General features: G+C 50.8%; 1 protein-coding gene across 5 annotated transcripts in view; it reads right to left on the bottom strand.

Moving 5' to 3' along the window:
- Window positions 1-23,695, bottom strand: part of dph1 (diphthamide biosynthesis 1) — a 737,117-nt gene that overhangs the window by 209,693 nt on the left and 503,729 nt on the right. For all 5 annotated transcript variants that reach the window (XM_038814609.1, XM_038814607.1, XM_038814606.1 and 2 more), the window contains one exon: window positions 3,213-3,281. In XM_038814609.1, the coding sequence (XP_038670537.1) occupies window positions 3,213-3,281 (69 nt within the window). The remainder of the gene's footprint in view (window positions 1-3,212; window positions 3,282-23,695) is intronic.

Genomic DNA, 23,695 nt, shown 5'->3' with positions numbered 1-23,695 from the left:
CACACTAACCGGGAGAGAGAGAGATCGGCACACTAACCGGGGAGAGAGAGAGATCGGCACACTAACCGGGGAGAGAGAGATCGGCACACTAACCGGGGAGAGAGAGAGATCGGCACACTAACCGGGGAGAGAGATCGGCACACTAACCGGGGAGAGAGATCGGCACACTAACCGGGGAGAGAGAGAGATCGGCACACTAACCGGGGAGAGAGAGAGATCGGCACACTAACCGGGGAGAGAGAGATCGGCACACTAACCGGGGAGAGAGAGAGATCGGCACACTAACCGGGGAGAGAGAGAGATCGGCACACTAACCGGGGAGAGAGAGATCGGCACACTAACCGGGGAGAGAGAGAGATCGGCACACTAACCGGGGAGAGAGATCGGCACACTAACCGGGAGAGAGAGAGATCGGCACACTAACCGGGGAGAGAGATATACTCACATTAACTTGGAGAGAGAGAGATCGGTACACTAACTGGGGGAAGAGAGTTTACTCACATTAACTTGGAGAGAGAGAGATCGGCACACTAACCGGGGAGAGAGATCGGCACACTAACCGGGGAGAGAGATCGGCACACTAACCGGGGAGAGAGATATACTCACATTAACTTGGAGAGAGAGAGATCGGCACACTAACCGGGGAGAGAGATATACTCACATTAACTTGGAGAGAGAGAGATCGGCACACTGACTCGGGGAAGAGAGTTTATCACACTAACTGTGGAGAGACGTTGCTGTGGGTCTGTAGTCACATGTAGGCCAGACCAAGTGAGCAGATTTCCTTCCCCGAAGGACATTAATGAACAATTACAACAATTGATGATAGCTGTCCTGCTCACGGTACTGAGACTAGCTTTGTACTCCACAGTCATTAATTGAATTGAAATTCCACCAGCTGCCATGGTGGGATTTGAACCTGTATCTCCAGAGTGTTCTCCTGGGTCTCGGGGTTACTCGTCCTATGTTATTAGCCCCGGCACTATCTCTCCATGCAGTGGAGTGTTTCTCATCAGGAGACAAGAGCCCAGTGCAGGAGACTCCTGCCCTAAGCCATAGAGCTGGGACACCCTCGGTGATTCACACTGAGGATTGTGCAGGAGAGTGCTTACACTGACCCTGTCCAAACAGGGTTCAGTCCTGCACCATTCCCTTTGACATCCCAGCAGGAAGGAAGAATCAAGGTGTTTTGGACGTGAACGTAAGGGGCCACGATCAAGACGTTCACAGACGACCCAGAAATTGGCTGTGTGGTTGATAGCGAGGAGGATAACCCCTGGAAGACCCCAATGGACTGATCGGGCGGCAGGAAAATGGTAAAAGGAATTCAATCCAGAAGTGTGAGGTGGTGCAGTGGGGAAGTCAAACAAAACAAAGTAATACAAAATTAATGAGAGATTATTGACAGGAGCAGAGGAAGTGAGGTACAAGTGGGTGAATGTCCACAGACCTCTGAAGGTAGCAGGACAGGTTGACAAGGCCGTCCTGGATTATAGAATCCATTCCTTTATTAGCCGAGGTATAGAATACAGGAGCAGGGAGGCTGTGCTGGAACCGTATAAAACATTAGTTAGGCTGCACCTGGACTACTGAGTGTTGTTCTGGTCACCTCATTACAGACAGGATGTAATTCCAATAGAGAGAGTGCGGAGGGGATTGACGAGGATGTTTCCAGGACTGGGAAATTGCCGCTGTGAGGAAAGATCGGACAGGCTGGAATTGTTCTCCTTGGAGCAGAGGAAGCGGAGGGGAGGTTTGATGGAGATGCACAAAATGGTGAGGGGCCTGGAGGGAGTGGATGGTGATGCACCATCGATTGCACGTGAGGCGAGTGATTTACCAAAGTCAGGCTTTAATTAACTAGAACACAGCCTGGCGATCGTCTACAGTGGAAAGGGACGATCGTCAGGCTTCTGAGCATTTATACCTCGTTGATAGAGGCGTGGTTAACTCAGCCTCTCGGCCAATCGGTCGAGAGGCACATGACCGACCAGGGCCAATGGTAAGCCGACGTTCTGGCCCAATGGCAGACGAGTATGCAGATCATATCATCACAGATGGGAAGGGTCTATTTACCCGAGCAGAGAGGTCAGTGACTAGGAAGCATGGATTTACAGTGATCGGTAGAAAGATTGGAGGGAGGATGAGGAAACGATTGATCACCCAGAGGGTTGTGGCCTGTCTGAAGGCCGATAGAGACAGAAACCTCAGCCTGTTGTCGAGGTGTCTCTGGATTTGCACCCACAGGGTGACGGACCCAGTGCTGGAAGGTGGGGTCAGGCTGACTGGCTCGTTGTTCAGCCAGCACAGGCACGGTGGGCCAAGTGGCCTCTTTCTGTGCCAGGAACCTGCTATGATTCTATTTCTAAGGTCAGATTCAGACCGAGGGCAGAGGGTGAGCTGGTCAATTGGCGATCCATTAGCTGCCCCTGGCAAGTCTGTGTGCCCTTCCACTTTCTCTGTGCCGCCTCCAGCCAGGTTGGCACAGGACACGGAACAAATTCCTTCTGAAGAGCAGTGACGCCCACTCAAAGAAGCAAGGTGGTCTTACACACGGTGCTGAGGCCGGGTGCCCTGGCCAACATCCCTCCTTATTCTTACCTCATTCGTGCAGAAATAGGAACCAATTGTTATGGGAATGTACATCCAGGGGGCCGTATTTAACCATCACACCGCGGTCACGTGCTGAGTAATAACATATCGGTCCATCAGCCACATGGAGAGTTGCAAAAAACACTCTGCGAGTCTAAAAGTGTGATTACTTCAAACTTATGTGAAACGGACGACATAAAACCCCTTCAACCGACTTCAACCAAAAGAAGAATGGTGAACCAGACTTTGGTGTCACCGCTGTTGGTGTGATCTTACCACGCACGAAAATGGCTACCATAGTCGCCCACAATAAGCACAGCCATCAAAGTTACTAATTGCCCACAAAGTACTCGGAGACGCGATTTCTTGAGAGGAGCAACGATGTGAATGCTCGCTTTTCTTTTTCGGTAAGTCCATCAAAGACTGAATCAGACACAATGGGAGGGGAACTTTCAGCAAGCTATTGGCAAGAGGAGGAAAAGTGACGGGCCGCGGCTGTGAAAGGGTTAACAGCGAAAATCGAGCGGAGTTGACGCATTTCTATCGAAGGGGCGTATTTCGTGAGGCACTTGTACTCCGTTCCCCGTAACCACCCTCAGTGCAGCTGCGCCCTCACTCACCTGTAGGCTGGGACACCGGGGTTGGCGATCATGATGGATTCCAGGTGGAAACGCCCGTCGCCAAGGTAACTGGAAGGAGAAGAGAAAAGGCACAAGTGCTGAATTAGTGCTGGAGTGTGCCTCAGATCGGCTGCATAGATACGCACATTAATCACTGCTGCTGCATGGCATAGTCTGTCGAGGAAAGCAGGTCAGTTCGGGGAAGAACAGGCACCAGACAGACGCTCCGCTTTGAGGCCACGGGGGGGGGAGGGGAGGGGGGGGGCACAGAGGAGGAGGGGGGAAGGAGACAGAGGAGGAGGAGGAGAGGAATGGAGGAGGACGGGATGGAGGGGGAGGGGAGGAGTCGATCGGAGGAAGAGGGGAGGGAGATGGGGATAGAGTAAGAGGGGGAGGAAGGAGTAGGGAAGGTTGGAGGGGATGGTGGAAGAATGGAGTGTCTCGTCACAGTCCCCCAGTCGTTATGACTGTGGGTCAACAAGAAATGAAAATATGAAAATCGCTTATTGTCACAAGTAGGCTTCAATGATGTTACTGTGAAAAGCCCCTAGTCGCCACATTCCGGGGGGCCTGTTCAGGGAGGCTGGCACGGGAATTGAACCGTGCTGCTGGCCTGCCTTGGTCTGCTTTAAAAGCCAGCAATTTAGCCCAGTGTGCTAAACCAGCCCCTATAAACCAGCCAACATCAGGGGGCTGTTGGCATTTCGCTGTTTGTAAAGCGGGCACTTGCTGGCACCCGGAAACAATAACACGTGCTGGCATAATCCTTCAGAAACCATTGTGACCCTAACAAACAGCCATTGTTTACTTGTGACCCCAGGCAATGCGTGCTGACAGCTTCTGTTGACACTCACACACTGGAGGGGGACAAATATAACAAGTACCAAAATCGGGGGAACAAATAGACCAAGTTGTTACTTGGTGCATTTGTTTGAACTTTGTCTCTCATCTGTTACTGGAATGTTAATTATATTGTGAAGGTTAAGAGTTCACAAGTGAAGGGCATTGACTGATAAATACCTTGAGCACATATAAAGAAAGACCGACCCCAGCCATACTAGTCTGAAAACACCCGAACTTGTCTGGTCTCAGAAGCTAAGCAGATTCAGGCCTGGTTAGCACTAGGGATGTGAGACTGCCTGAGAATACCAAGGGCAGTAAGTCAGCACTTGTTAGCCATGGAAGGAGCATTAATGATGCAGGTCGATGGGTTGGTCGTCAGCCAGGGTATCTGTTATAACCTGCCTGCTTACCATTAGCTGGGGACTAATGACAATCCCACAATCCTGTGGGAGTATGAGCTTCCCCAATGAGGGGGGGCAGGGAAATCATTAGCAGACTCCCTGCATAAATAGAGCTGGCCAGTTTGGAACCGGAGAGAGAGAGAGAGAGAGAGAGAGAGAGAGAGAGAGAGAGAGAGAGGAGTCAGCAGCAAGGGAAGTTGCTGCTGCTGTTGTGTATGTATGTTATTGTAAATAAATGTTATTTCTTTGTATCCTGAAAACTCGTGCTGGATTCTTCGTGGCCCTCACAAAAGTATCCGTCCAGCTTTTCTGGTTCCAGCTTCCAACTAACTCAGTTATTGCTATCCCAGGGTGAGCCTCTGGTTGCTAAGCGACAGCCTAGCTTTTTTTTTAACCTGTAATTGGTTTCACATCGTAAAGCCACAATTACAATGCAGGCACAGATTCAAGTGAAATTAAAACCCACAGACATGCAGGCACCTTTGTTTAACATGAAGCAAACTAAAGTTTTAACCCTTTCTCAGCACACAGGTATGAAACGCAAATTAAGCTTAAATTTATACCTTATTTCTGCTACCCAAAAATACAAGTATTGATTATTTAAACCAGTTCTATTTCCCAACAGAATTAAAATGCTGGTCTCAATAATGATAATTGCGAAACTGCTGGGTTGTAAAAACCCATTTAGTTCACCGATGTCCTTCAGAGAAGGAAATCTGCCCTCTTTACCTGGTCTGGTCTACATCTGACTCACAACACCGTGGATGGCTCAGTCACCCTCCAAAGTCCTCCTCACTAATGCCTGGGGACTCGCGCCAACAATTGGGAACTCTGTCCCAATTGGGAGTGCTATGAAAGACTAATCAAGCTGCAGCTGGACATAGTCATGGGACACAGGGCTTGGTAGGTAGGAGGTAGGCACATGTTAATGCCCCATTCGTGCAAATAAACCAACAATCAAGAAAAGGATTGTCGAGTTTCCCACTTCACCAACTGGTCTGGGATTCGACCAGGCAGGTGAAGTTTTCCACTCCTTGATCATAAAATGGTTACAATACAGAAAGAGGCGATTTGGCCCATTGTGTCTGGGTTACCTCTCTGCAAGAGTACCCCAGCTAGTTCCACTCCCTGCCCTTTCCTCATAATCCGGTATTTCGTCCTCTTTAGGTACTGATTCCTTTTTGAAAGCCACCTACTCCTGCCACACTCGCGGGCAGTGCATTCCAGATCCGGACCGCGCGCTCTATAAAACTTTTTTTCTCACATTGCCTTCGGTTATTTTGCCGATCACCTCAAATTGGTGTTTCCTGGTTCCCTCCAATGGGAACAGGTTCTCCCCATCCACCTTGCTCACACCCCTCAGGAGTTTGAGTGAAGTCTCCTCTTAATTGTCTCTTCTCTTGAGGCGAACAACTCCAGATTCTCCAATCCATCCCGTTCTTCATGCAAGGGCAGCACGGTAGCACAAGTGGATAGCGCTGTAGCTTCACAGCGCCAGGGTCCCAGGTTCGATTCCCCGCTGGGTCACTGTCTGTGCGGAGTCTGCACGATCTCCCCATGTCTGCGTGGGTTTCCTCCGGGTGCTCCGGTTTCCTCCTGCAGTTCAAAGACGTGCAGGTTAGGTGGATTGGCCATGATAAATTGCCCTCAGTGACCAAAAAGGTTCGGAGGGGTTATTGGGTTACAGGGATAGGGTGGAAGTGAGGGCTTAAGTGGGTCGGTGCATGGGGGTTTGATGGCTAGCTAAGGCCCAAAACCAAACTGTAAATAAATGCCAATAAACATGTGCCATGGCCATATTGGGGAATGTAAAATATGTATGCCGGCTAAAGGGGGGGCGGCCACAGTTGTTATTACGAATATGCTTATCTGTAAATATATATGTTAATTTTTGCGTGTTTTTTTTTCTCTCTCTAATAATTTGTAATTTGTTCAATATAAAACATGAAAACTCAATAAAAAATATTTATTAAAAAAAAAGTGGGTCGGTGCAGACTCGATGGGCCGAATGGCCTCCTTCTGCGCTGTATGTTCTATGTTCATCCCTGGGACCATTCTCATGAATCTCTTTTGTACTCTCGCTAACACCTTCACATCCTTCCTGAAATGTGGTGCCCAGCGTTAGACACAATACTCTAGTCGAGGCCAAACTAGTGTTTCAAGTAGAGACGCTGTTGGGCTTTCTTGACTGTTGCATCAACGTGAGTGGACTGGGACAGACTGTTGGTGATGGTCACCCCCCAGGAACATAAAGCTATAACAGCACAGCAGGTTCAAACGGACAAATTGCCTATTCCAGCTCCTGTTTCTTATCTTGTGTTCTTATGCTTTTGGACAGTTTTCGCCATGACTTCCTTGGTGTTGTACTCTGCCTCAATTTATAAAACCCAGGATTTTAACCACTTTCTCAGGCTCCCTGAAAGAAAACTATCCAAAAGCATAAGAACTCAAGATAAGAAACAGAAGCTGGAATAGGCAATTTGTCCTTTTGAATCTGCTGTGCTGTTATAGCTTTATGTTCCTGGGGGGGTGACCATCACCAACAGTCTGTCCTGGTCCACTCACGTTGATGAAACAGTCAAGAAAGCCAAAACACGTCTCTACTTCCTACGGAAGCTAATGAAATTCCACATGTCTGCATCGACTCTCACAAACGTCTACAGATGTGCGATAGAGAGCATCCTATCCGGCTGCATCACAGCCTGGTATGGCAACTGCTCGGACCAAGATCGCAAGAAACTGCAGAGTGTGGTGAACTCAGCCCAATGTATCACACAAGCTTGCCACCCACACATTGATTCTGTATACACCTCCCGCTGCCTCAGGAAGGCAGACAGCATTATCAGCGACCCCTCCCACCGAGGCATTGTCTTCTTCCAGACCCTTCCATCAGGCAGAAGATACAGAAGTCTGAAGACCCGCACATCCAGACATAGGAACAGCTTCTTCCCCACAGCTACAAGACTCCTCAACGACTCTCCCTCGGACTGATCTGTTCCCTATAAGAACACTTCACAACGCCCTATACTGCTCTTGTTTGGCCCTTGTTCTACACCGTAACCAATCAATATTTGTCAATGTACTCTGTTGATTATTCTTTTGTCTACTATGTACGTACTATGTATTCCCTCGGCCGCAGAAAAATATTTTTCACTGTACTTCGGTACATGTGACAATAAATCAATCAATCAACACTATCACTCCTGACACTGTTGCTTAACAGCTCCAGGGTCCCAGGTTCGATTCCCAGCTTGGTTGTTTGTCTGTGTGGAGTCTACACGTTCTTTCCGTGTCTGCGTAAAGGAATAGACGTCCGCCACAGAGATTCTCTTATTGAATTGTATCTATTGTTATGGGCCAGGGTTTAGAGAACCTCAAACTGTATCATGGAGTTCACCTGACCCACAACTTTTAATAGATTGTGGTATGGGGAGCACACAGCCCACTCTACAGGTGTGGTACAGCATAAATTGAAAAGTATTTTTTTAAAGCAAGACTATGTTTATTCTATGAACTCAAGTTAACCTTTTAAAACATACAGTGAACATCTTAGCAACCATTAATTCAAATACAACCCCAAAGAATACAACACTAAGGAATTCTTTAAGCTTTCCTTTTAACATCCATAAGACTTAAAACACCTTTCACAAGAAGCACATCTGGTTAAAGTCACTACTATTTTAAATCACCAGGATCGATTTACAGTCTTTAGATTACAGAGAGAGACTCTAATAGACCTTCTGGCTGTGACTGCAGCTTTCCAGCTCTGAAAACGAAACTGAAACACACCTGCAGCAAACAGCCTAAAACAAAAGTAAAAAGCTGACATCTTTTTACCCAGCTCCACCCACTCTCTGACATCACTGCAGTAATAAACACCCATTTCTTAAAGGTACTCTCACTACAGATACTTATACACACCCATTTATAAACACCCATTTCCTAAAGGTACTCTCACATGACAATATGTATAGAAATAACATATCAGGGAATCTGTTGTATAAATGTGAATTGTTGTCGTTGTACTAATGAAGTAAGGGGGTGTGGTGATATTTATCTGGGAATACATTCCTGCTGGTTCTGGGTCACGTGATGTGTAATGACGTCAGCAGCGTTTGTGCGGACTTTGAGCAGATCACCACCTTGATTGTAGTGAGCAACACTCTTAATAAAACCTCTCATTGTGTTTTACAAGAATCCAGAGTGCAGGCACCTACATACCTTTGCTGCAACAAAGAGATAAACCTTTTAAAAAATAAATTTACAGTACCCAATTTTTTCCTCCCCCCCCCCCATTAAGGGGCAATTTAGCGTGGCCAATCCACCTATCCTGCACGTTTTTGGGTTGTGAGGGCGAGACCCACACAGACACGGGAGAACGTTCAAACTCCACACGGACAGTGACCCAGAGCCGGGATCGAACCTGCGACCTCGGCGCCGTGAGGCAGAAATGGTATCTCACAGCGCCAGGGTCCCAGGTTCGATTCCCGGTTTGGGTCACTGTCTGTGCGGAGTCTGCACGTTCTCCCCGTGTCTGCGCGGGTTGTCTCCGGGTGCTCCAGTTTTCTCCCACAAGTCCCGAAAGACGTGCTGTTGGGTAATTTGGATATTCTGAATTCTCCCTCCGTGTACCCGAACAGGCGCCGCAGTGTGGTGACTAGGGGCGTTTCACAGTAACTTCATTGCAGTGTTAATGTAAGTCTACTTGTGACAATAATGACTATTATAATCTTCTACCTCTATCCGCCTTCTTGCGTGGTCCCTCATCGTTTAATTCCCTCAGTACCCGAAAATGAATCGGCCTCTCTCTTGAGTATACTCAATGACTGTGCAGCCAAAGTTCTTTGGGGTAGACAATCCCTCCTCTGAGTGAGAAAATTCATCTCAGCCCCAACAGGCTGACCACGTTTTCTGAGACTGCGCCCTTGTGTTCGAGATTCCCCGACCAGGGAAATCAGCCTCTCAGCATCGACCCTGTCCAGCCCCTTTAGAAATTTACATGATCCAATTAGATCACCTCTCATTCATTTAAACACCAGGAAATAGAAGCCTGGTCTACTCAATCCCTCCTCTCAGGACAATCCACCCTTCCCGGGAACTGGTTAGTGACCCTCTGGTGCGCTCTCTTTCGGGTAACCACGCCAAGCCAACCAGGCCAGCAGGAGGGGAAGTGATGGATACCTCTTGAACAATAGCAATATGTGGCCTGAGGTTGGGTTTCTGGGTTAGGCGCCCACAATTCAATTCATCATCAGGCAGCACAATGGCCACTCCACACTTTGGTATATTTCCATTAAGATTCTCGTAGGCTGTGTGATATTTAGGCAATTCTGGGAATCTAAATGTAGCATTTTCAACCAAGTGTCCAATTAAAGATTCCAAATGATACCTCAAAGCTTGAAGAATTCCATATGGCAGGATGACGCATTTTATTGTCAGTCCCGTTCAGGACAATGCGACGGAATGGTCGAAGACTTTCCCCTGAGCCTGTGGTGAGGACTCTGCAGTCAAGTACAGTTCAATCTATTTGGAGCAGGGCTCTGGCTGTTATCACAATACAGCACAGCAAAGCTGGACAAGCGCGAGTGACCACTCGGCAGATCACCACGTCAGCCATTTGTAGCTGGCAGCATTCTGCCGGGCCTCTCATCCATTGTTAGCAACTCGTCAATCCATTCTCGGGACTCGACAGCTCTTTATTTTAAAGTAATTGCAGAGCAGCTTTGTATCATTCTACAACACTCAGGTGTCTTTTTCATAATCATTCACAGATTGTGGGCGTTCGCTGGCCAGGCCCGTGGCTAATTGCCCTCGATAAGTTGATGAGGAGGTGCCGGCGTTGGACTGGGGTGAGCACACTAAGAAGTCTTACAGCACCAGGTTAAAGTCCAACATGTTCCTGAGGAAGGAGCAGTGCTCCGAAAGGTAGTGTTTGAAACAAACATGTTGGACTTTAACCTGGTGTTGTAAGACTTCTTACTGTGCTCGAGAAGTTGGTGTGAGCCACCTCCTTGAACATACCTGCGTGATTCGCGAGGTGATTAAGAGTTAATCATGTCGCTGTGGGCCTGAGGTCATGTAGTCCAGACCAGGTAAGGGTGGCAGATTTCCTTCCCTTTAGCGAAACCAGGTGGGTTTTTACACCAACACGGTAGTTACATGACTGCCGTTATCGATATTCGTTTGTCATTTCAGATTTCTTTAATTAATTATATTTGAATTCCCGAGTTGCTGCGGTGAGATGCGAACTCTCGTTTATGGATCAGCAGAGTGGTTAGCACTCTCGCTTCACAGCGTCAGGTTCCGGGTTCGATTCCCGGCTTGGGTCACTGTCTGTGCGGAGTCTGCATGCTTTCACGGGGAGAACGTGAAAACTCCACACAGACAAAAGTCACCCGAGGTCAGAATCGAACCTGGGTCCCTGGCGCTGCGAGGCAGCAGTGCTAATCACTGTGCCACCGTGCCGCCCAGGATAGCTAAAATCTACAAAACGATAAAGATGGGTTGGTGGAGTGGGCGAAACAGTGGCAGATGGAATTCAACACTGGGAAGTGTGAGGTCATACATTTAAGGAAGTCAAACAGTTATAAGGAGTACATAATAAATGGGAAATTATTCAGAGGGATAGCAGAAGTGAAAGATCTTGGCGTACAAGTACATAGGTCTCTAAAGGCAGCCAAGTAGACAATGTTGTAAAGAAAGCAACTGGAATGCTCTCCTTCATTGGCAGAGGTATAGAATATAAAAGTAAGGATATAATGTTGGAATTGTATAAATTACTGGTGAGGCCACAGCTGGAGTGTTGTGTGCAGTTCCGGTCACCACATTACAGGAAGGAAGTTATTGCTCTGGAGAGAGTACAGAGGAGGTTCACAAGAAAGTTGCTAAGGCAAGAAAAGTGTACCTATGGGGAGAGATTGGACAGGTTGGGGTTATTTTCCTTGAACAAAGAAAGTTGAAGGATAACTTAATTGAGGTGTACAAAATTATGAGGGGAAGAGATAGAGTGGACAGAATAAAATTGTTTCCCGTGACGGAGAATTCTAGAACCAGGGGATATCGATTCAAGATAAGAGGCAGAAGGTGTAGAGGGGACGTGAGGAAGAACTTTTTAACGCAGAGGGTAGTGGGGTGTCTGGAATTCACTGCCTGAGTTGGTGGTGGAGGCAGAGACACTAAACTCTTTTATAAAGTACCTGGTGCACCGTAAGTGCTGTAAGCTACAGGGCTATGGACCGAGTGCAGGAAGGTGAGATTAGAAAGGGCACCTGGGTGTCCTCGGCTGGCATGGACAAGAAGGGCCAAATGGCCTGCTTCTGTGCTGTAACGTTTCTATTGGTGCGGGGATAACTGTGCCTGCACGATATTGGTCGTCATTACTCACCAATCACCCTGGGGTGGAGGAAAGGTTCAGTGCACACCATTAGCTATTATTCAGCGTCTGGATCACAGACTCCATCAAATTATAGAAAAAGCCAGCGCAGTAATAATGTGCTGCTCTGGACGTCTTCGCCGGTAACGATGATGTATATGATTATAATATTTATTAAGTGCGTGACTGGAAGCTAGTGATCAATTTTCTAAATATGCCAGTGACATGGCCTGATCAATAGCATGCGGTCGATACCATGCTAACTTTCCTTTTTTATTATTCTATTGACAGGCTGTCCAATCTGCACACCTTTGATCTTCGCTGTGCCGTTTAATTGGAGTGTCATTCCGTGGCTCGTTGGGGAACAATCGTCCCTCTGCATCGCAAGGTTGTGGGGTGGGGCCCCAATGGAACCACAGAATGCCTACAGTGTGGAAGGAGACCATTCGGCCCATCGAGTCTGCACCCACCCTCTGAAAGAGCACCCCAGCTAGGTCCACTCCCCCGCCCGATCCCCGTAACCCCACCTAACCAGCAGAATCCAGGGGCTTGTGCACAAAACCTAGGCCGACAAATTCAGCTGTGTGCTGGCGGAGTGCCGCACTGCCAGAGTTGCCACCTCCCCGAGGTGTTGTTAAACTGAGGCCCTGCCTCCCCCCTCAGAGGCTCACCCAAAAGGCCCCAGGACACTATTCCCTTTCTGCTCCACTCGCTCTCGGTGGCTCACCCAACGGGTTAATAATAGCATGAATTTGTGGCATGGATGAGCAAATTCTTTGGGCTGGAGGACAAGTGTGCTAGCTGTGGGGGAGGACCAGCGAACCATGTCCACATGTTCTGGGCGTGTCCAAAACTCAGGGGATACTGGGAGGGATTTGCGGACGTCATATCCCGCGTACTGAAAACAAGGATGGTGATGAGTCCAGAGGTGGCGATAGAGGCCGACGTTGTGGCCTTTGCTTCCCTGATAGCCCGGCGACGAATACTGTTGGCCTGGAGGGACTCAAAGCCCCCAAAGACCGAAGTATGGCTGTTGGATATGGCAAGCTTTCTCGGCTTGGAAAAAATCAAGTTCGCCTTATGAGGATCACTATCGGGGTTCGCCCAGAGGTGGCAACCATTCATCGACTTCTTCGCGGGGAACTAATCGTCAGCGGGGGGGGGGGAGTGGGGTAGAATAGTGTAGAGCAGGGGGGAAGAATAGGCGGGTCTATTTGCGAGAGTGGTACTGTTATTTGCACTATGTTTTTTGTAATTGGTATCTGCACACTAATGCATATTGTTACTGTTTACAATGCCAAAAATACCTCAATAAAATTGTCTGTTAAAAAAAATAATAGCATGAATTCAGCAAGAAAAAATGTCATTCTCATCGCCTCATGCACGATAGCAAGGCGGTCACACACAGAGGAATTTTAGGCGAATGGATGACGCTCTTAGCCCGCCACTGAATATACCCTCACCTGTTTAAAACAGTTATTTTGGCAATCCTGAGATGATTCGTTTACAGGTCTTTCTACGGGAATTTGAAAAGGAAAAGGGTGGAAACAAAGTGAGCATTGATCCTCGAGAGAGTGAGTCTAGAATTAATAATGGAAAATGAGGAAATGGCGAATGACTTGAACAGATGTTTTGCGTCTGTTTCCACTGTCGGGGATACACGTAACATCCCAGAAATAATTGTGAATCAGGAGGTGAAAGGAAGGAACTTACAACAATTACAATCACCTGGGAAAGGCTACTGAAAAAATGATCAGAACTATGAGCTGAGAAGCCCTCAGGTTCTGATAGACTTCAACCCAGGGTCTGAAAAGAAGTGGCTGATGAGATAGTAGATGCATCGGTTTGAATCTTCCAAAATTCCCTCGATTCTGGAAAGGTTCCATTAGATTGGAAAATAGCAAGTGTGACTCCTTTATTCAAGAAGGGGGGGGGGGGGGGGGGGGGGACAAAAAGCAGGGAACCACAGGCCAGTTAGCAGAGCAACTTTCATAGGCAAAAGGCTATTGCAGCGTAATTAGAAAATCTCAATGGAATCAGGCAGTCAGCTTGGATTTGTGACTAATCTATTGAGGGAGCAACATACAGCATGGTGAAAGGGGAACCTGTAGATGTATTGGACGGGATTCTGTGATCCTGAGGCGAGGTGTTGATGTCGTTGCTTTTCTCGACGGCGTCAACATGGCCTCAGGAAGAGCAATTCTGGCCACTACAGGGGGCCAGCATGGCACTGGAGTGGCCCACGCCACTCCAGCTGCTGATCCTGGCGTGAACTGGGCGCCGCGGGGTCCATGCCTGCGCTGTGGCTCCCTTCTCCGCGTCGGCCCTGATGCAACATGGCGCAGGGCGAGGGGGCTGGCGAGGAGGAAAGGAGGCCCCCAGCCAGAGAGACCGGCCCGCCGATCGGTGGGTCCCGATTGCGGGCCATGCCACATTGGAGACCCCCCCCCCACAGACTGCCCCCGGACCCTTCACGCCAAGGTCCCGCCGGCTGAAAGCTGGTGTGAACGGCGCCGGTGGGACTCGGGATTTTTACGACGGTCGCTCACCCCATCCCGGGCCGAGAATCGGTGGGCCGGCCGCGGAGAGCGACCCCCGAATGGCGCCGCACCAACCACGGCGGCGCCAATTCTCTGCTCTGCGGAGAATCGCGTCCCGGCGTCGGGGCGCGACTCACGCCATTCGTGGGGATTCTCCGGTCCGGCCCCGGGCTGAGAGAGTCCCACCCATTGTACTAAGATTCATACAATACAGGGCAGCACGGTGGCGCAGTGGTTAGCACAGCTGCCTCGTGGCGCTGACGTCCCAGGTTGATCCCGGCTCTGGATCACTGCCTGTGTGGAGTTTGCACATTCTCCCTGTGTTTGCGTGGGTTTCACCCCCACAACCCAAAGATGTGCAGGGTAGGTGGATTGGCCACGCTAAATTGCCCCTTAATTGGAAAAAATGAATTGGGTACTCTAAATTAATTTTAAAAAAAGATTGATACAATACACATACAACACAATTGTATTGATTACCAGAAGGCATTTGACAAGGTGCCACGTTGAAGGCTACAATGCAAAGTAAGGGATCATCATGTAGGCATAACAGATTAGTATGGATAGAGGACTAATAGGGAACGGAGAATAGGCCTGCGGAGGTCATTTTCCAGTTGGCGAATGGAGTCCCACAGGGATCAGTGCTGTGGCTTCAATTCTTTACAATTTATATCAATGACTTGAATGGAGGGACCTGAACGTATAGTTGCTACATATGCTGAAGATCTAAAGAAAGGTAGGAAAGTAAGTTGTGAAGAGGATGTTAGGAATCTGCAACGGGACATGAAGAGGTTAAATGAATGGCCAAAAAGCTGAAGTAATATATGGGAGAATGTGAATATGTTCACTTTGGGAAGAAGATTAGAAAAGCAGCAAATTATTTAAATGGAGACTGCAGAACTCTGAGGTACAGAGGGATCTGGGTGACCTGGTATGTGAATCATAAAAAGTTAGTATGGAGGTACAGCAAGTGATTAGGAAGGCAAATGGAATGCTGTTGTGTATTTCAAGGGGAACAAAATATTAAAGTAGGGATGTTTCGTTGCAGTTGTACAGGGCGTTGGTCAGATAACATCTGGAATACTGGGTACAGTTTTGGTCTCCTTATTTGTTTTTATAACTTTAGAGTACCCAATTATTATTTTTGCCAATTAAGGGAGAAGCTGTCCCCACTCACAAACGGAGCAAGAACGAGAGAGCGCAGATTTAAGGTGATTCGCAAAATAAGCGAATGTGATGTGAGAAAAAACTTGGGGTCTGGAATGCACGGCCTGGGAGTGAGGTGGAGGCGGGTTCAATCAAGGCATTCAAGGGGGCAGTAGATGATTGTTTGAATAGAAACAATGTGCAGGGGTACAGGACAAAGGGAGGGGAGTGGCACTAAGTCATAATGCTCCTTTGGAGAGCCAGTGCCGACATAATGGGCCAAATGCACCGTAACAATTCTGTGATTGTAGGCTTTCCAACTGTGTTTGAGTGTATTCCTGGCGTATTCATCACATGATCTCCCACCTCTTTAATCAGCAAACAAAGACGTTTCATTATCTGATTGGATGGATCTTGACGATCAACAAAACAAACTCCACACGGACAGTGACTCAGAGCCGGGATCGAACCTGGGACCTTTTAGCCGTGAGGCAGCAGTTTCCATCCACTGTGCCACCTTGCTGCCCGCAAATGGGGTTTTATACTGAGACGAGCTTGACAATTCAGAACTCCGTGTTGGGATTTGAACCCGCGTTCCCCAGGGCTCGCACAGTGCCATCACCGCGACGCCACCTTCTCACCCAGCAACCGGCCATGAAACATCGCAGCACATTCTGAGGTCATGACAGGTGTTCCATAAAACGCAAAGTTCTCTCTTTCTTGCATCTTCCTTGTGTCTATGTCGGGGAGATTAGTAAAGTACTCTATTAAAATACCAGACCGTTTGAGAAGGTACGGTTGGGGGGGGGGGGGGGGGGGGGGGGGGGGGAGGAATAAATAAGTCCCAATTAAAAGTGTTTGTGGAAATGTGGCCCAACTATGAAGCTAAACTTTGTTTCTATGTAGGCCGCCTGACTGAGTAACGCAGGTGTGGCCGACAGACCCCAGCAGAAAGTTGTCCACTCTACTCAGCTGCACCAGCCACCTAACTAACCACTGTTGGCTGGTAGAGCCAGGTCAGGAACTGGGTATTCTGCATTGAGTGGCTCACCTCCTGACTCCCAAAGCCTCTCGACCACGTACCCGGGACATGTGTAATGGAATACACTCCACTTGCCCGAGTGACTGCGTCACCGACATCGCTCAGGAAGCTCGACACCATCCAGGACTAAGCAGCCCACTTGACCGGCAGCCCATTCGCCACCGTAAACACTCGCTTCCTTCCCCACCGGGTTTGAGGTGAACTTGCAGGTCGGTGGTGCTCCCATGAATCTCCCCCCCCCCGCCTCGCCGGTCTTTACAAGTGGTAGAGGTCGCAGGTTTGGAAAGTGACGCCAAAGGTGCCTTGATGAATCGCTGCAGTGCATGCTGCAGATGGTACACACGGCTGCCACTGAGCGTTGGTGATGGAGGGAGCGAATGTTCAAGGTGGTGGATGGAGTGCTTTTGCCCTGGATGGCGCTGACCTTTCTGAGTGTTGTTGGAGCTGCCCTCATCCAGGCAAGTGGGGAGTATTCGGCTGCACTCCTGTCCCATAGATAGTGGACAGGCTTTGGGGAATCAGGAGGTGAGTGACTTGCTCCAGAATCCACAGTTACTGTGAAAAGCCCCTAGTCGCCACATTCCGGCGCCTGTTCGGGGAGGCCGGTACGGGAACTGAACCCGCGCTGCTGGCCTTGTTCTGCATTGCAAGCCAGCCATTTGGCCCACTGTGCTAAACCAGCCCCTATAAATGATGAGAAAGTTACTTATTGCACTCCCTGCCCGAATTGCTCATGAATTCTGAGTTAGAAACTGTTCCTCAGCGGCGCAAATATTTCCGACTAAGTAGTTACTGCGATGGCCGGGAATCGAACCGGGTCAACTGCTTGGAAGGCAGCAATGCTCCTGGTAAATCCCAGGATGTTGATAATCTTCCCCAAGATTTAATTCCCAAAAAATAATAAAGGACATACTGAATATGATACTGAAAAGAGATCGGAATGTGATTTTTGATGATGACACAGAAACACGTCAATGTTTGCACTGGAGGACTGAGTAAGTTGCACCCCTGTTATATATCTGTGGCCTGCTCAGAGTTAACGAGGTGCAAATTAAAAGTGACGTCCCGTTACCACACAAGTTCAGCTACGACGGAGCTTCTTAAAAACCTTTCCCTGGCAGGGACCACCCCTGTAATAAATTTTCCCACCTACAATTAACCAGGATGAAAGTCTCCTGTTAATTCCGAAAGCCTTTTGTTAAAACAAATGTTTCGCCAGACGTGGACCCCAATGTTCCGACAACCAATTAGCCTGCCTCCTTGCAGCTCTGTGTAAACCTCCCTGATATATGTGGCAATTATTAGCTCCAGTAACACAGGACTCGTCCCAAATCAACACCTTCAGGATTTTTAATGTGACACCAAAGCCACTTAGAAACATAAAGCCATTAATGTGATGGATGGCAAGCAAGAGAAACTGCAGCTGAAAAGGTTCTGGTAATATCATAACCTTCACAGACCGACTGGGGATTGAGCTGAAAGTTACGGTTACCAAAGTTCTGGTTATTGCTAGGTTGCCTCTGAAGCCCAGTGGCTTTTGTTCCTGTCCAGCTTCACAGAGAAAGCCCAAAATGAAAGAAAGGGAAAAGGGGGTGGGAGGCGGGGGTGGGGGTGGGGGGGGGGTTTCACTGAAATATCGGCCTCCATAAACCCAGAGCATCTCAAAGTCCTCTGCAGACAATAAAGTACGTTTTTGAAACGTCGCCACCGTTCGTATGCAGGGAATGTCAATTTGCAAACAACAGGCTCCAAGGACTGAGTATTGAGCTAGCTTTTATGTGGGGTTCCTCCACCTTAGTTACAGCTCAGCTGAACGCACAGACCTGCAGACACATCAACTCTGGTTAAGGCAGCTTTATTTTTCCAAGCTTGGTCCACGTATGACGGAGAGTGATCTGGATAAATGCCAAGATCACTCTGCCTGACACTGGTGCAGACACTCCAATTAGACAGTTTTCCAAAAATCAATAGCCCACCCCAGTAGGACTTGGTCCAATCCTTGGAGCTGTCAATTTTATATTCACCAGTGAAATTTACTTTAAGCAACATGATGACTGTGATCAGCTCATGATTTAACCCCATCCTGCCACCTGTTGTTTAGCAGGATACTTTATCCGTTATTAAGTTGTTTTACTGCCATTCCCATGTTACTTATCGCGGCCAGTTCCTGCCCACCTCATTGTTCATCTCGGGGCAGGATGCTGAAGTTGGTTCCTCTTTACACCATGGATTGTCTGAGTCAGGATGTCGGGGCACTGATAAGAACTGCTTACTGAGCTGACTGTGTTATTGCTGACCACACTAATTCTGTCTAATCCTGTTTGTCTCACAAACATGGGCAAGTTAGCTGGCTTAAATCCCATCATGCATTACGGCCACTGCTTTTAGCAAGAGTTTGAATTACTGCTATGTCCTAAAATTACACGCTTAACGGTTACTAATGACTACTGTATACTTTCTACGATTAGCCACAATCCGTAATAAACTAACTTACGTAGAACTACTGTTATCCCAGCTATCCGGTTTTAAGGGGTCCCAGCTTAGGACACCTCCTTTCTGCTCCCACAAACAATAACGAGACGGTGACTGTGTTTTGTAGCGATGTTGGTTGAGGGATAGATATTGGCCTGGACACCAGGAAGTACCCCTTTGGTCTTCTTTGGAATAGTGCTGAGAGGGCAAGACAGGGCCCATCTCGGTTTAACATCTCATCCAAAGACAGCAGCTTCAACTGAGCAGCCATACAAAATCCTTGGACACTGTCCTCAACATATCAATGCAGATAAACAGCGGTACACTGAAATCAACATTTATAAAATAACTGTGGTCACCCGGGTCTGACTGTGGCTCACCCGGGTCAGACTGTGTACACTCGGGCCAGACTGTGTACACCCGGGTCAGACTGTGTACACCCGGGTCAGACTGTGTACACCCGGGTCAGACTGTGTACACCCGGGTCAGACTGTGTACACCCGAGTCAGACTGCCTCACCCGGGTCAGACTGTATACACCCGGGTCAGACTGTGGGCACCCGGGTCAGACTGTGTACACCCGGGTCAGACTGTGTACACCCGGGTCAGACTGTGGTCACTCGGGTCAGACTGTGTACACCCGGGTCAGACTGTGGGAACCCGGGTCAGACTGTGGTCACCCGGGTCAGACAGGCTCACTCGGGTCAGACTGTGTGCACCCGGGTCAGACTGTGTACACCCGGGTCAGAATGTGGGCACTCGGGTCAGACTGTGTACACCCGGGTCAGACTGTGGGCACCCGGGTCAGACTGTGTACACCCGGGTCAGACTGTGAACACCCGGGTCAGACTGTGGTCACCCGGGTCAGACTGTGTACACCCGGGTCAGACTGAGGGCACCCGGGTCAGACTGTGGGCACCCAGGTCAGACTGTGTACACCCGGGTCAGACTGTGTACACCCGGGTCAGACTGTGTACACCCGGGTCAGACTGTGTACACCCGGGTCAGACTGTGGGCACTCGGGTCAGACTGTGTACACCCGGGTCAGACTGTGTACACCCGGGTCAGACTGTGTACACCCGGGTCAGACTGTGTACACCCGGGTCAGACTGTGGTCACCCGGGTCAGACTGTGTACACTCGGGTCAGACTGTGTACACCCGGGTCAGACTGTGGGCACTCGGGTCAGACTGTGTACACCCGGGTCAGACTGTGTACACCCGGGTCAGACTGTGTACACCCGGGTCAGACTGTGTACACCCGGGTCAGACTGTGGTCACCCGGGTCAGACTGTGTACACCCGGGTCAGACTGTGGCCACCCGGGTCAGAATGTGTACACCCGGGTCAGACTGTGGTCACCCGGGTCAGACTGTGTACACCCGGGTCAGACTGTGGTCACCCGGGTCAGACTGTGGTCACCCGGGTCAGACTGTGGGCATCCGGGTCAGACTGTGTACACCCGGGTCAGACTGTGTACACCCGGGTCAGACTGTGTACACCCGGGTCAGACTGTGTACACCCGGGTCAGACTGTGTACACCCGGGTCAGACTGTGGTCACCCGGGTCAGACTGTGTACACCCGGGTCAGACTGGCTCACCCGGGTCAGACTGTGGGCACCCGGGTCAGACTGTGTACACCCGGGTCAGACTGTGTACACCCGGGTCAGACTGTGTACACCCGGGTCAGACTGTGTACACCCGGGTCAGACTGTGGTCACCCGGGTCAGACTGTGGTCACCCGGGTCAGACTGGCTCACCCGGGTCAGACTGTGTACACCCGGGTCAGACTGTGTACACCCGGGTCAGACTGTGTACACCCGGGTCAGACTGTGGTCACCCGGGTCAGACTGTGTACACCCGGGTCAGACTGTGTACACCCGGGTCAGACTGTGTACACCCGGGTCAGACTGTGGTCACCCGGGTCAGACTGTGTACACCCGGGTCAGACTGTGGTCACCCGGGTCAGACTGTGGTCACCAGGGTCAGACTGTGTACACCCGGGTCAGACTGTGTACACCCGGGTCAGACTGTGTACACCCGGGTCAGACTGTGTACACCCGGGTCAGACTGTGTACACCCGGGTCAGACTGTGTACACCCGGGTCAGACTGTGTACACCCGGGTCAGACTGTGTACACCCGGGACAGACTGTGTACACCCGGGTCAGACTGTGGTCACCCGGGTCAGACTGTGTACACCCGGGTCAGACTGTGTACACCCGGGTCAGACTGTGGTCACTCGGGTCAGACTGTGGTCACCCGGGTCAGACTGTGGTCACCCGGGTCAGACTGGCTCACCCGGGTCAGACTGGCTCACCCGGGTCAGACTGTGGTCACCCGGGTCAGGCTGTGGTCACCCGGGTCAGACTGTGGGCACTCGGGTCAGACTGTGTACACCCGGGTCAGACTGTGTACACCCGGGTCAGACTGGCTCACCCGGGTCGGACTGTGGTCACCCGGGTCAGACTGTGTACACCCGGGTCAGACTGGCTCACCCGGGTCAGACTGTGGTCACCCGGGTCAGACTGTGGTCACCCGGGTCAGACTGTGGGCACCCGGGTCAGACTGTGTACACCCGGGTCAGACTGTGTACACCCGGGTCAGACTGTGGTCACCCGGGTCAGACTGTGTACACCCGGGTCAGACTGTGGTCACCCGGGTCAGACTGTGGTCACCCGGGTCAGACTATGTACACCCGGGTCAGACTGTGTACACCCGGGTCAGACTGTGTACACCCGGGTCAGACTGTGGTCACCCGGGTCAGACTGTGGGCACCCGGGTCAGACTGTGTACACCCGGGTCAGACTGTCTACACCCGGGTCAGACTGGCTCACCCGGGTCAGACTGTGTACACCCGGGTCAGACTGTGGTCACCCGGGTCAGACTGTGTACACCCGGGTCAGACTGTGTACACCCGGGTCAGACTGCGTACACCCGGGTCAGACTGTGTACACCCGGGTCAGACTGTGTACACCCGGGTCAGACTGTGTACACCCGGGTCAGACTGTGTAAACCCGGGTCAGACTGTATACACCCGGGTCAGACTGTGGTCACTCGGGTCAGACTGTGTACACCCGGGTCAGACTGTGTACACCCGGGTCAGACTGTGGGCACCCGGGTCAGACTGAGGGCACCCGGGTCAGACTGTGGGCACCCAGGTCAGACTGTGTACACCCGGGTCAGACTGTGTACACCCGGGTCAGACTGTGTACACCCGGGTCAGACTGTGTACACCCGGGTCAGACTGTGGGCACTCGGGTCAGACTGTGTACATCCGGGTCAGACTGTGTACACCCGGGTCAGACTGTGTACACCCGGGTCAGACTGTGTACACCCGGGTCAGACTGTGTACACCCGGGTCAGACTGTGTACACCCGGGTCAGACTGTGGTCACCCGGGTCAGACTGTGTACACTCGGGTCAGACTGTGTACACCCGGGTCAGACTGTGGGCACTCGGGTCAGACTGTGTACACCCGGGTCAGACTGTGTACACCCGGGTCAGACTGTGTACACCCGGGTCAGACTGTGGTCACCCGGGTCAGACTGTGTACACCCGGGTCAGACTGTGGCCACCCGGGTCAGAATGTGTACACCCGGGTCAGACTGTGGTCACCCGGGTCAGACTGTGTACACCCGGGTCAGACTGTGGTCACCCGGGTCAGACTGTGGTCACCCGGGTCAGACTGTGGGCATCCGGGTCAGACTGTGTACACCCGGGTCAGACTGTGTACACCCGGGTCAGACTGTGTACACCCGGGTCAGACTGTGTACACCCGGGTCAGACTGTGGTCACCCGGGTCAGACTGTGTACACCCGGGTCAGACTGGCTCACCCGGGTCAGACTGTGGGCACCCGGGTCAGACTGTGTACACCCGGGTCAGACTGTGTACACCCGGGTCAGACTGTGTACACCCGGGTCAGACTGTGTACACCCGGGTCAGACTGTGGTCACCCGGGTCAGACTGTGTACACCCGGGTCAGACTGTGGTCACCCGGGTCAGACTGGCTCACCCGGGTCAGACTGTGTACACCCGGGTCAGACTGTGTACACCCGGGTCAGACTGTGTACACCCGGGTCAGACTGTGGTCACCCGGGTCAGACTGTGTACACCCGGGTCAGACTGTGTACACCCAGGTCAGACTGTGTACACCCGGGTCAGACTGTGGTCACCCGGGTCAGACTGTGGTCACCCGGGTCAGACTGTGTACACCCGGGTCAGACTGTGGTCACCCGGGTCAGACTGTGGTCACCCGGGTCAGACTGTGTACACCCGGGTCAGACTGTGTACACCCGGGTCAGACTGTGTACACCCGGGTCAGACTGTGTACACCCGGGTCAGACTGTGTACACCCGGGACAGACTGTGTACACCCGGGTCAGACTGTGGTCACCCGGGTCAGACTGTGTACACCCGGGTCAGACTGTGTACACCCGGGTCAGACTGTGGTCACTCGGGTCAGACTGTGGTCACCCGGGTCAGACTGGCTCACCCGGGTCAGACTGGCTCACCCGGGTCAGACTGTGGTCACCCGGGTCAGACTGTGTACACCCGGGTCAGACTGTGTACACCCGGGTCAGACTGTGTACACCCGGGTCAGACTGTGTACACCCGGGTCAGACTGTGGTCACCCGGGTCAGACTGTGGTCACCCGGGTCAGACTGTGGGCAC

Source organism: Scyliorhinus canicula, chromosome 12 (genome assembly GCF_902713615.1).
Source record: "Scyliorhinus canicula chromosome 12, sScyCan1.1, whole genome shotgun sequence".
Classification (NCBI taxonomy): domain Eukaryota; kingdom Metazoa; phylum Chordata; class Chondrichthyes; order Carcharhiniformes; family Scyliorhinidae; genus Scyliorhinus; species Scyliorhinus canicula.
This window is presented reverse-complemented; position numbering and strand designations above follow the sequence as displayed.